General features: G+C 40.9%; 2 protein-coding genes across 2 annotated transcripts; one reads left to right on the forward strand and one right to left on the reverse strand.

Annotated features, from left to right (window-relative positions):
* Positions 1–703: 703 nt before the first annotated feature.
* Positions 704–8,162, reverse strand: LOC308334218 (uncharacterized protein). The gene is made up of 9 exons (XM_080790856.1): positions 8,129–8,162; positions 5,642–5,691; positions 5,380–5,549; positions 4,099–4,316; positions 3,813–3,958; positions 3,265–3,406; positions 2,845–2,971; positions 2,351–2,398; positions 704–2,233 (listed from the first exon to the last, which is right to left on the reverse strand). Exons 2-8 carry the CDS (start codon positions 5,642–5,644, stop codon positions 2,389–2,391), a joined length of 816 nt encoding a protein of 271 aa, XP_080646982.1. The 5' UTR covers positions 5,645–5,691; positions 8,129–8,162; the 3' UTR covers positions 704–2,233; positions 2,351–2,388.
* A 1,927-nt stretch (positions 8,163–10,089) lies between these two features.
* On the forward strand, positions 10,090–14,297 carry akirin2 (akirin 2). Its single transcript, XM_080791090.1, has 5 exons — positions 10,090–10,641; positions 11,022–11,165; positions 11,898–12,047; positions 12,154–12,225; positions 13,241–14,297. Exons 1-5 carry the CDS (start codon positions 10,449–10,451, stop codon positions 13,249–13,251), a joined length of 570 nt encoding a protein of 189 aa, XP_080647216.1. The 5' UTR covers positions 10,090–10,448; the 3' UTR covers positions 13,252–14,297.
* Positions 14,298–14,733: the final 436 nt, after the last annotated feature.

Below are 14,733 nucleotides of genomic sequence, written 5' to 3' on the forward strand. Positions count from 1 at the left end.
TCTCTACTATGAGACACTGCTATGTGGACCCTAGCTACCCTAGTCACAATGTGGGCCCTATAGCCAGTCAATTCAGTTCAGTTCAATTCAAATGCGCTTTATTAGCATTGGGCACAGACTTTGATATTGCCAAAGCAAGTAAAGTGTGAAATAAAATCACACCTGTGTGAAGTGAGCGGTGCAACTGTAGTGTGTGTGTGTGTGTCCCTGTGGGGGTCCCGCAACATCCAGACCCCCAGGAACGTGCCCAGGGGGCTGGCCCGGTTCCAGCGAGCTTTCCTGCGTCCGAAACGGTCGAGAAATGACAGAGTTACCGTGTTGCGGTCCCCGGGGGGTCCCCGGAACAGTCGAGAAATTACAGAGTTATCGTGTTGCAACTTTCCGTGCTTATCTGTGCTGGGACACGTAGACATACGTACATACATACATAGGGACAGACATAGCTGAGTAATGGAGAGGAGGCACCACTCAAAAACAATACAATAAATTATATACAATTAAAACACTGACTATTGAAGGAATACTGACTTATTGCCACCTCATAACAATTTTTTTCATTGCCATCTTTCTTTAATTTGAGTTAAATAAAATTAGTAAATATGAGTTAAAACATTTGACTCGTGTGGGCTCCCTTATTTTGCCATGTATTCCCCTAGTAGTCTACAATGTAGACTACTAGGGGAATACATGGCAAAATGTAGACTCTACATGACAAAACGGGGGCTCGTTATAGCTATTCAGTTGGTTTAGATTTTAGATTTTGTTTTGTTGGGTCAATACCTGATACCAAACCACCTGAACCTGACACTTAACTATAGAACTAGAATAAATACATGTGTAAACAGCTGTGAAGCACAGAAACTTTGCAATCAAATATAAAGTTAGAAAAACTTTAAATTAAATACAAAAACATAATAAATACAAATAGCAAGCTTTCAAATTTAGAGGTAGCATGTTAATGTGCAGTATAGGTCTATGTACAGAGATCAGTATGTTGCATATAGATAGTGCAGGAAGGAATACACATGATTGACAGTTTATGATGCTTGTATTGTATTGAATGTCCTTTTCCTGTTACAATGCCCCACAAATCTTATACTGTGTCATATTGGCTCATTAGTTGTAGCCATAGGCCTATGCATCTGTGAAACTTTGTGAGGTTGCAGCTATGGTGCAAGACAGTGTTGCATTGTATGACTGAGCATAAATCAGGTGTTATTGGAGTCTTTATGAAGCAGGAGTTGAGCCAGATAGTTGAAACAATCGCCCATGCTGACATTCAGAGATGCGAGGAGGTGGTGCACACTGGCCCAGCCAGGAGGATATAATGTCACTGTCACCTCTTGGGCCAGTCTGTCTGTGCACCACCCCCATGATAAAATGTCAAGGGTCACTTCAATTACAAGTCACACTTGTCTTGAGGTAATTGAAACCGCTTTTTTCCACAATATTCTAAAGCGTTTTAGTCTCATCACAAATCTTTGGTCTGAAAGTTATAGCTGAAAGCCTTCGTACTAATAAATAATAAATAAATACATTAAAAAATGTCCAGTGCAATCACAGTGTACCCAGTGGTTCCCAAACCTTTTAGCCTGTGACCCTAAGATGTTTGCCCGGGACCCAATCTAGTGAAAGTAGCAGATCTACCAGCTCACAAAGCATCGCTTGTAGATCGGCTATTTTCACTACTTCTTAAACATTTGCTTTCTAATATATGGAATTTATTTGATTTCATCATGAATTAATTTTGCTTTTTAGGGAATGTTTTTTGAAAATGTTTTGAAATTATAATAATGTTTTTATAAACTGTAGGAAACAACAACAAAAAAAGGGACCCATGAAAATGTGTCCGCGACCAACACAGGGGTCGCGAACCACTGCCCTACTATACACATCCTCTGTGTCGGTGCTTTATGTTGTGAAGGCATTTGTTCCGACATACCAAGAGTCCGACAGTCATTAGTCCGACACCCTACCCAAACTAACCTAACCCTAATGACTTTGGTTTCCAAGGCCAACCTAACCCTAACCGCACGCAGACGCCACGGGTGATTTGTAACCTGCAGCACGGGTGATTTGTAACCTGCAGCACGGGTGATTTGTAACTGGCAACACATGTCAGACTTTTGGTGTGTTGGATAAAAGTCTGCACCCCTCTTTAGAGGGAGGCCTCTGTCTCTTCCACCTCACTGATCTGTTCCACAGAATTAGGTGACTGGACAGCAGGAGGAAACTGGAGGGGGAGAAACACATACAGCACCCTTCAGTTCACGTGGGAGTATTTGGGGTTTGATGATGATAATGAAGATGATGATGAAGATAGTGCGTGCCGTGCGTGCGTGTTATTTACATGGAGTGCAGCATCATTTTCCAAGAAGGCTTTGTACTTTATGGGAGGCTGAGGAACACGGGGAAATAAAACATTGTACACCCTGAAACCAAAACGAAAAACACAAACACACAAATTGCATACAATGATTGTATAGCTTAGAAGAGAAAAGAGCATATCCTTCCTGTAACGTGGTGGTTTGGTGTCTTTCCTCTTTTCAGCCGTCGTTGAAGGCGCATGTTTGTTTTTTTAAGTGTCTCTCTATGCAGTTTCACGTTACTTATTTTTACATTACCTGCCTGCCTGCTATGTGTATCAATTATTTTATTTGCGATAATTCTATTTTATAATAGATTAGCTTGCTTGACTATTGCACCACTAGTCCTTTACAAAATAATCTACATCTAGGGTTATTTTAACAAAACATGTGGGAGGGGAGAAGGAAAGAAAGACAGATGAGAAAGTGTGCGTGCGTGCGTGTGTGAGAGAGAGAGAGAGAGAGAGAGAGCAGTTACCTGATCTTGCAAGATCTGACCAGCAACAGCACAGAAAGGAGGACCATGGGTATTCCAAGGGAAATAGCTAGAATAACCCAGTTGAAGCTTGTATTGGATCTCGCCCTCGGTGTACCTGGATCCAGAGCTACGCACGCACGCGCACACACACACACACACACACACACACACACACACACACACACACAGAAGAGCATAGAAGAGCATTTTGCAAGGAGTTGCGACTATAGTTGCATTGGTGCGGTCTGTCCTTAAGGTTCCCTGAATGGCATAGTTTTTTTAAATATTTTTCTCAGTGTTCTGAAGCGCAGTGATCTACATTATGTATTTTTCCTTTCTAATTCCAACCAACTAACATATAGATATAAGCTACAAATGGTTTGAACTGAACTGTTGCTTCTGGCAACTATAAAGACTCACTGATGGTATCACTCCATTCACTCCAGTGTTCTTCCACAGGTCCGGAGCAGTATGTGTTCTTTGTCCGTATCTTCACTTTGTAAGAAAGTGTGGGATCTACATTGTCTTCTTCATACAGCTGCTTGCCTTTAACACGACGTTCCTATTTTGGGCATGTCATAGGTGAACATTTACAAATAAATACATTATTTTTATTTTTATAACATGTTAATGTATTAACAACATGTGACAGATAAGATAATACCAAACAATATTACCAAACACAAATATAATTTGTCTTCCAATTCCTAGTGTAGCACCCAGCCAATACCCGGCCCACAACAGCCCTGCCAGTCAGGTTTAGCCCTTTTGGCACGACGGGTTGTTTGTCGGTTTAGCAAGTGGGAGACATGGGGTTCAATCCCCGCTCCTGCACATCAATACAGCATGTTATTGTAAAAATAATAATGAGAAGGGAAGTAACATGCATTTACAGTATACATTTGAATAAATGTCATGGGATTTGTTTAGCAGGGCCAGGAAGTGTACATTCAATGTACTCTACACACCTTTTTATCCCCATTGATGTCCAGCTCGTATATAAAGCAGGGTGCTTTAGGTTCTCCTGACCGAGGAACGGGCAAATCCCACCTCACAACCAGAATACTTCGACTTGTCATGGAAATATTGATGTTAGCTGGAGGAGATAGAACTTCTACGCACACACACACACACACACACACACACATGCACGTGCATGAGCACCTAGTAAAACAACCATTGTTGTGAACAAATAATGTGTGTGATAACTTATAAGGCTTAATTAGTGATTGTATCTGCCTTTGGATATATTACCAATTTCAGCAATGTTCAATTTATTATAGTAGATCGTCCATGTGTCAGGTGTCAGAGACATTGATGATTGATTGGTGACGTTGATGCGTAGGATTATAGAGGACATATTATCCTTTACTTTGTGGACAAGACTCGCAGAAGTAATTCCTGTCTCCAATGTTTCTGCCGCCTTGAGAGTCCAGTTCTCGTAGGAAATGGTCTTGTTACCGTCACAAGTACTGAGGATGGGACACAAAAACACAAATTAACAGTTGTGTTGAGTCAAGACATCTGGGGGTGCATGAGTTCTGAGTCGACAGTATGTACTGAGACCGCCCATCAGAAGTTTGGACGTAGGAAGGAGCATATACTGGCGTTTAGTTGGACACCTTAGTGAACATGCACTATTGTATCTCATTGTCACATTTACCTGTTTAATGAAGAACTTGGAAAATGTGACTGAGACAATATCCAGAGGCAAGAAAACAACCAGGTGCTCAAGGGAGATGTGTAGGTAGATAAAAGATGTAAAAAATAGTTAAAAAGTGCTCCTGCATCAATCGGGATAAGACATCAATTGAAAAAAGATGGAGATCCGGGCACTCAAAATATTCATAAGAGAAGAAGAATCTTTATTATACCAACATGTTTCGACCTATACCGGTCTTCATCAGCCCTGATGAAGACGGTATAGGTCGAAACAACTCTGTCTTTTTTCAATTTCCAATTGGTATCTTTTTTCGATAGGTTTATCCAAACATTGTATGCGTCCACAAAGTCTGCCTCACATTCAGTGTCACTGCTCTGCTTTGGACGTTACAACAAAACACCACAAATTAGAACCCCAGTTGTCTGGTTGTTCACAAGATGTGTCCATGCTCACAACTATTGATCTTGGCATCCTAATGACACTGAATTTGTGGGGTGTAGTCTACAGTTCTCTTTAACGGCATCTCTACTGTTAAAAGGAAGCGAACTATGGACGAAGGAGAGTGAAGGAGCCATTCTTTTTGTGTGCCTCTGGTTGTGGGCGTGTTCACCCTTGAGGGACGTGCATAGGTGAATAGATAGATGCAACAAGTCAGTTGATTGCAGGTATGAGCACAGGGGGAGAGGATCACACAGTTTTACCGTTAGGTTTGATTTGCAATAGCAAAAGTGTGCTATTATTCATTCTACTCTATATAATAAGTGGAAACAACGCCCAACAGCAATTAACAGGTTAAAAACAGTTTTGCTGTGCCCAGCCAAGTAGCTTAATTGTTGTTAAAAATGGTTACTACAAAGAGGTTCAGAGTGTACCTGATGGAGGCGAAGGCTTGTGTGCTGTTTTGGAAAGAGGCTATGGTGCAGTTGAGTATGTTTGTTGGATAGAGGAGGCATTGTTCATGCAAATAGTCTGCATGACACTCCTGATCCGGAGGGATCTGCTGCATCTGTCCTGATGTATCTCTGTGATAGCAGCTGGTCTCCTGGTTTAACAAACAGGGATATGAAAGACATACGACACAGAGGGCAGAAAGTCTGAAATGAAAGTGATAATTTACACAATAGGCCAGCTCACCATTCTATAATTCAAAGACTCTCCATAGAGGCATAGATCTGATTCAGAATCTGTTAACAGAGAAACAGCAAGTATTATAGAGAATAGAGTGCAAGACAATTGAATAATAAAACTACTCTGCATTGACACATGCACGCACGCACGCACACACACACACACACACACACACACACACACACACACACACACACACACACACATTTTTTTCACTCACCACTCTGCAAACCCCAGCAGGCATGCAGAACCAACCAAAAGTTCCAAAATACATGGACAGGAGAGTGTTTCATAGCCATCCTAATACACACACGCGCACACACACGCACACGCACACACACACACACACACACACACACACACACACACACACACACACACACACACACACACACACACACACAGAGAGAGTTAAAAGCCTGTGTAACTGTCCCAGCAATGGGTATTTTGTACTTTTCTATTTCTATTTTTCCATTTCTAGTTTCTATTCTATTTTATTGCTCACCTTTCTGAAAATGTATATGTGAACATTATGTAGGTTTATTTGGGTACATATAAATGCATGGTGATATAGTATTAGTGCCATCTACTGTGCTCTGTTTTGGTGGTCTGTCTGGTTCATGGGCAGGTTGAATTAGGCTCACCTGCTCTAATCACCTCATTTAAAGCACCTGTGGGTCTTGGGCATGTCAGATCAGAACAAACAGAGCAGAGCTGCAGAGAGGAGCTCTCTCATGTCAGAGAGTCTGACATGACAAAGACAAGAAAGAAAATAATATGAAAGAACTTAACTGAACTCCTAAATAATCTGTGCAGAAGGCGCATACGGTATGTTCCCCGTTTTGTTTGTTTCTGTAAAATTTTAATTGGTTACCTTTCATTGTGTTTGCAGTACATTTAATTGTTTCATTGTATTTAAAGGTATATTGTGATGTGATTTCCTTACAGTTTTTCACGGTTGCCACTTGGGATAAATAAAAAGCCCTCAGTGAAATCAGTTGGATCGTTGTCATATTTCTGCCACGGATGAAGAGGGTTTAGGAGCAGTTACACTTACAGCCTGACTAAACGTTTTTTTCCACACATCACTGTGCTGTAAGAGCTGTCAGCTTGTCTTGTACAACATGTCATTTCCTGCATTTCACAACTCCAATCAGAAGTTCTCAAATTTAGAAAGATTGGCAAATGTTAAACATATCTGGTGTTTCCAGTGTAATGATAATCATTGGCTTTTCTCTAATAACAAGACTAGGCCACAACCTAGGGGCGGCAGTGGCTCAGTGTGTGTGAATGGGTGATCTATGTAAAGACATAAAGTTATATGTGTAAAGTGCCTTGGATAAAGGCGTTATATAAATGACCATTTACAACCTATATAGCTGAACCGTGTATATGGAATGCCATAGAGCTGACAGGACTGGGGCTGTGCAAGTCCACTTAAAATTCGGTCAAAATTCGCTATCCACCATAACAGTATGTCAGTCAAAATGTTGGTTATTAATAATGAATTGCATTTTTATAGCGCTTTTATAGTGCTCAAAGCGCTTTACAATGGTTCATTCATTCATACATTGGGAGGTGAAGCGGCGAACAGTCGACGCCAGCGTCCTCACTTCCCACATTCACACACCAATGGTGGCAAGCACACACCGACCGACTCATTGGAGGCTTAATATTAATATTAAGACTGATCACATTGAGCACAATGGAAACATGTCCCCAGGACTTTTTGTGTTATCCTTTTAGCTTTAATGTCTTGCTGTTTTACATTCTTGACAAATTTTCAATCAATCAATACTACTACTTCTACTACTACTAACAACAACAACAATAATAGTGCCTACTGTAGCTTTGCTATTTCACTAACAAACTAAAACGTACAAACAAAAAACAACGAATATCATCCATTTATGTCAACTTTAACGAACATGAAGCAGCATCCAGAGTTTGTTATAGGAGCGGAGACAGTAAATGGACACTAAGTGTCACATATAGGCTAAAGTAAGGCCTATATCGTAGATCTCACAGTCTTTTCAGCTTTTCCAGTGCACTTTGAATTTGTGAAGTCACTGCACTTTTTACTAATACTACAGATATATTTTTACATCACCAAGTCGCATTGGTCTGCTTTTGTGACGCATTATGAGCTTGTAGATCTGCTATTTTCTATTAATTTTAGTAGCCTACTATATTTTGATGCTAAAACCTTTGTACATTTCAAGCTCCAAAACAGGTGCTCCCAATCTGATAAAGTCAACAGTACACCCTCATTTATAACTCTAAACTCTTAATGGTACACCCACACGTACATAACACACCGACAGAGAGATACCAAGTCAAACCGAATTTGTACTTTTTAAACTACTATGTTTTGGCTTGAAGTGAGCCCACATAGTTTAGGAACAATATTTTCAAGTTGTAATTAGTTCCTGCATTTTGCAGTGACATCTTTGTTAAGAAAGTATTCCAAAATATGTTATTCACAATGGTTACCGTCTAGCTGTCTTCTGTGTGCTGACAGTCTCTGGTCCACAGAAGTCTATGACACAGCTATAAGCTCTGAGCCACTACTAGGTCTGAGAACAGTGACACAACAATGCCACTTCCTCCCATACACATGCACGCACCGTCGCACGCACAGTCGCACGCACGCACGGTCACACACACACACACACACACACACACACACACACACACACACACACACACACACACACACACACACTGAAACAAAAAAACACTGAAACCACACACACACACACACACTGAAACAAAAAAACACTGAAACCACACACACACCCACCCTTCCCTTTCTTTGAATATACCGGTATAGGTATTGTTCCTCTGAAATACACTGACGTGTTCATAAGGACATTACCAAAGACTCTAGAGAAATTAAACCCAAGTGTGTTTACTAGAACTGGTGATATGTAGGGATAGGAAAGCTATTAAGATGGAAACATAGAGTATAGCAAATCACCTATTAATTACCATGGCCTACCATTAGACAGTAGCAAAATAATTATAATATAACAAAAAAAACTATAACAATCTAAATTCAGTCAAGCAAAGGATTACAGCAAACAGACACTTTAATTATGTTATTTTGGTTCCTCACACATTTAGATATTTAATATTTTAGTTACTTATTAACTAGAGATTTATTATTATTATTGGATCTAAGTGACAATAACGTTAATCTAAATCTCTCTTTAAAAAATAAAAAAACACCTGTCTTTCTGGCCTATGTATCAGCTCGATCCCTGACAGAATGTATGATTCTGAATGACCATGAACATCATTGTTGTCAATCATTTAATGGAACATTTCTAGCCTGGGAAGCATTCCTTTTTGGTTTTATATCTACTCCTGGGCTTTTTGATCAAAATGCACAAAACCTTCTACATGAGAATTTAGGACCAATATCTAATGAAAATGTTGGGCTTTTGTTTTAAAGGGTTAGTTTTTAAGCTTTGATGAGCCAATGAATATTGCAGTTTTATGAAAATGTTTTGCCCCTAACAACACATACACATGCACTTTGTTGTACGAACATCTGTGATACCTGCAATACCGCTGGGTGACCTAAAGTGGCACTGTTGAGCAGCCTGTTGAGCCTGCACAGCTGATTGATTGATTGAAGTATTTATTAACAGTTTGGAGAATTACAGTACATTTCAAGCACAACTCAATACAAAGACTGTTAACTGTGGACGACACCAAAATTACACTTGTTTACAATAGGGTCCCGATCCACCCTTTTGAAATCATCAGAACATGTAGAGAGATGTACAAATATACATATATAACCAAAAATCACACCTGTGTGAAGTGAGTGGTGCAACTCCGTGTGGGGGTCCCAGGGGGGTCCCAGGAAGTTCCAGACCAGACTCACAGGAATGCGGCCAGGGTGCCGGCCAGGTTCCGGCGAGTCGCCCCGCATCCGAAACGGTTGCGAAATGACATAGTTACCGTGTGGGAGTCCCCGGAACATCCAGACTCCCAGGAACGTGCCCAGGGGGCCGGCCCGGTGCAGGCGAGCTGCCCCGTGTCCGAAATGGTTGAGAAAATGCACTGTCTGTGCATATCGAGAAAATAATCAAGATAAGTTAATTGAACCTACAGTTGATTCACTTTTTTCCATTTTCAAAGTTCAAACTATAAATAAGAGCAGCCTCCCAAGTTTTTTGTATTTGTTGCTTGCTTGTTCTTTTTTCTTTATTATTATTATTTATTTTTTCAAAAAAAAACACATTTGAAAATATGGGATCAATTGTTTGTGGGATATGTAGTTCCCCATTTCACCAAACAAAGTACATTCATGTGAAAGAAACATGTAAGAAAAACTACAAGTACCAGAATAACGGCACATTTCTTGCGCATGCGCCGAGACACAATGAACTGAAGGGAGTTAAAGGAAACGTTAACCGAATCCGATCATAGGAATAGATAGAGCTCTGAGCCAGCAGCGACTAGCGAGTACAGTGAGTAGATTGCATGAAATAGTAGGGAATGAATCTGCTATCATCTTGTTTCAGGCGATAGTTCACACAAACTGTCGTAGTCATTTCGTTACGAGTGGCATTCAGAAAATACAACCGTACTGGATTGAGAAGCAGACAGATAGGAGAGGCGACAACATTTAAGCTATTCGTCTAGGTCTCTACTAGGAGGACACCGGAATCTCCGCCGCTAGTAAGCTAACGTTAGCTATAACTCTGTAGCAGAGTCAGTGCTGCTGGGCCCAGGACAGCGAAAGACCATTTCACTTGTCTTTGTTACAATTAGTTTGCTGCCGTGTCCACACCACAGAATGGCTTGTGGGGCTACTCTGAAACGGACCATGGACTTTGATCCACTAATGAGCCCCTGTGCTTCTCCCAAGAGGAGGAGGTGCGCCCCGATCATCTCGTCTGCAGGAGGTTCCTCCACTTCTTCACCACAGAAGTACCTGCGTATGGAGCCCTCACCATTCGGACAGGTCGCCTCTTCTCGACTCACTACGGGTAAGCTGCGTTCTCAACCGCCTGTTGAGTGTCCACTGTCCAGTCAGTCCAGAATATTATGTCAGTCTTGAGAGAGTAATATAAATGCAACCATTTGTAAACAATGAGTTTCATTCAAGAGTCCATTTGCTTCCAAAGTTGCACATTTTGTAAAGGCCCATTTGTGTACACAGAGTTCACAGAGCTAATTGTACTCTGATATTTTGTCAGACGTGTAGTGTTTATTAAGAGAGCCAAACATGGAGTCTTGTGTACATACATAGTGTTTTCACGTGATGGTTCTCTCACGTAGGTCACTAGAGACAATGCATGCCAAACTATTTGAAAGTGAACAGATGAGTCATTTACGTTACAAATGTTTTTCCCAACTTTAATTTCAGAGCAAATTCTTCAAAACATAAAGCAGGAGTACAAACGGTTGCAGAAACGAAGGCACCTGGACAGTGCATTCCATCAGGTAGACGGCTGCTGTCCTTTGGACCTCCAAACCCACAACGCTGTACAGACTGGATCTACCCTGCCAGGTAGCTGTATAGACTGATTATCTGTCTGGTGAATTGTGACAGCCCCTTTCAAGGTCACATAAAAAACCAGTCTGTATGGTAGAATTGTAATAAGCGGAGTAAAATATCCACTTTTCCATGAGCTGCACATGGACAACATTCACCTTGGGCGAGTGGCCCGGTATGACTGATGGACTGAATTGACCAACATTTCCTCTGATCACTACAAACGTGCGTCATCACAAATTGACCAGAGAAGCACAAATGTATGGGCACACAATTTGCCAGTGCCAGAGTTGAACTGGGTTTTAATAAGTTGACAACAACATTGCCCTGGTCCAGTGCGTTAGCGAACTCACTAACGCACTGGACCACGGCTAACAACAACGCAAAGTTGTGGTTAGTGTCCAACCTGAGATTGGGAGGTCGGGGGATTGATCAAGTCATACCAAATACTGTAAAATGGTACCCATTGCTCAACACTTAATTTAATTGGGCAATGGCACAAGTCCCTGAGACATACTAGGAGGTGTACTTGTATATCAAGCTGCCTCACACTAAGGAAGTAGGACTTGGCCTCATGAGCTTTGAGCCAGAGCCACAAGCTACTAAAAATAAAAAATAAATCCAAATCACTTCCGACCCTCTTTGACAAAATAATGGGCAAGCAAATTACTTGTCTTTGGGTCAAAATATTTTGGTCATTAAGTGTGACTGTGTGTTAATAGTGATGATGTGAATTGCTCCATACAGGTACGTCCTCTGGTGCCTCATCTCCAACCAAAAAAGAGCAGCCTTTATTTTCCCTTCGACAAGTCGGAATGATCTGTGAACGACTACTGAAGGAGCGTGAGGAGAAAATCCGTGAGGAATACAATGAGATATTGACTGCCAAGCTTGCAGGTAAGTCTTGGAGGAGGTGATGCAGAAAGCAGGTGTTGATGATGTAGGGTTGGTCTGTTTTTTACGCTTGTGCCAAGAGTCAAGAAATATTCTCTCTTTTCAACAGAGCAATATGATGCCTTTGTCAAGTTCACTCATGATCAGCTAATGCGAAGGTTTGGAGAGCAGCCTGCTAGCTGTGAGTATATTTGGGTCATTGATTGTTGTTTCTTTCTTCTAGTTTTTTTTCTTTAAAAGGTGACAGTTGAAATACTTCATCTTCAGCCTCATTATTAATCTTCCATACAGGAAAGACAGATTTATTTTTAAATCTCTGAAGAAAATAATTCACTTTACTATAGCAAGTTTAAGAGCAACATAACTTAAGCCCTATATACTTATCTGCCTGGGGTACCTGGTCTATCCTTGGCCCTAATTTTTTCAGTACTCTATACCAGAGGTTCCCAACCACCTGTGCCGGTCCACGGGACATGTTCCAACAGTATGTATACACGAGAAGGGAATCCCAAGTTTTCCCGACTGTGAATCTATGTGCCACCAGGATTTTCCAAACCGGTGAAACGTTGGTTGAATGAAGATACTAAGGATTTGTCTGTGGTTTATAAACGGCTTTGAGTGCGTGTTATTTCCGTGTTGCATAGCACTGTCGAATCCTTGGTATCTTTGCCATTCACATGTGTTCAGCGAGCAGCTGCAGCAGCGTAACAAGCTGTACCCTATTTTGTCACGCTTGCGCTAATGAAACAAAACACTACACGGTATGGGATTATTATTTCATGTCAAAACATGCGTCAGAAGATGATGTAACCCAGGTAAAGTAATGTGTCACCCTGAATGATTAAAGTTTTCCACATGTCCAAAGTCATTTCTGAAAAAGACGAACCTTTTTTTACTAGTTGATATAACACCATTTATGTCAATGATATAACAAACATTATGTTGTGATATAATAATATAGCTGTGGGTAGGCTACTTGAGGCCAGCCAACTGTCTTCTGTGTTTTGGTACGATGATACGCGACCGCGACGAATCCACCGTAGACATGTTATGAGCAACAGCACGACCCGTTAATAAAAACGAGTGCTTCCAAACGCCAACAAGGAATTTCTTAGTGATGCAGAAGCTTGCTTTTTAAGACTTAATTTAGTAATGCACTCATGCCATTCCGGTGTTTATTTTTTATTCCTCCACAGATGTTTCCTGAGTGGGACCACATGCCATTGGAGAATAATACCATTTTTGCTGCGAGCTGCTCCACAGGCCCTTTGGTCTCATTGGGAACATCTCCTACCTGTGCCATATCGCCTTTCTGTGGACACACTGTCTCAAGCCTCAGTGGCATCCACAATCGCTGTTGCAAATAGTGTTTAGGGCAGGGGTCTTCAACAGGGCGTCCGGGACCCCTAGGAGGTCCTCAGAGTTACATTAGGGTGTCCATCAAATGTTTGTTTTTACATTAACCACTTTAACCATACAATTCCTTTTCTGAGTGGAACATCATCCGAAAATAGCTGACTACAAGTTCACAACCACGCCTCACACTACAGAGAGAGCTTATAGTCGGCTATTTTCAGCAATGAGACCTGGTGTAGGGAGAGAATAAAAGAGCAGATCAATATCAACATGAATCCAACACTGACGGTGCTGTCAAACAAGTCTATGAAGCCAGAAAAGGTTGAATCTGCAACACAGTGTTATACAATATGTATTATGTAGTGGGGGTCCCTGCTTCGTCGCTCTCTGTCTTATGTTCCTTGGCCTGAAAATCGTTGAAGACTCCTGCTTTAGGGGTCTTCCTGCTGTTAACATGTGCGATGGACCTCTGTGAATTTACCAGTGGCCTCTTTTAACTGCCATGTCTTATTTATTTGGCTTTGTTTTGATGTTGCCTTTGTGAAGGTACACTGCCATTACACATACTGGGGTTTTTCCCATGTTCATTTGTTTTGCAGAGGTGATGATGTGTATACTCTTGTGTATAGTTAATCAATTACATTGCTGAAGAAAGGGATTGTTCACACAGATGTTATAAACTGAAGCCGGTCAGAAACAGGTATCTTGGCATTGTTCAACAATGTTTGAAGTTGTACTGGTAATTACATTTGTACACACTGTATTTTTATTTTGTCTAAAATTGTATCTTTTTTTTTGCTTGATTGTGTTCCTTCTACAATATTTCATTTGTTTTTATTTGATTTGCAATAGGTGTAACAGGGCTTTGGTTTAGAACTATTAAATAAAGTGTTTACAAAACAAGTGTACCTTTTTGAATTTGTCATTATGAAATTAAGCATTTTAATTCAATCAATCAATTTTAATCTTGGGGACCCTATTTTGGGAATTTATTTAATATAGTAGGTCTACAAGCTCATACCGGTTATTGTTTATTCAAAAGTGTTTAGTTTTGAACTTTTGATGTGAGGCAAATAAAAGCAAAAATGCTTGTTTCCACTGGTGCATTTACCGCTGGTCCATAGCCCTAATGCCCTTTGCCCCCGTTAGAGCCAGAGCTAGGATCCAGTCAACATTAAAACAATAAAAATACAGATTAAAACAATTGATCAACTCGACTCATACAGTCAGTGTGGAAGAGGAGTAAATCAAACAGACCCCTTCAGGGCGGTGACGTTGTGAATGGAGTGTTTCGATTGGATCCTCCGAAAGAAAGGGGCGGTTGAGGAAGTGT

The sequence above is a fragment of the Protomyctophum bolini genome (genome assembly GCF_963924005.1).
Source record: "Protomyctophum bolini genome assembly, chromosome: 19".
In the NCBI taxonomy this organism is placed as follows: Eukaryota; Metazoa; Chordata; class Actinopteri; order Myctophiformes; family Myctophidae; genus Protomyctophum; species Protomyctophum bolini.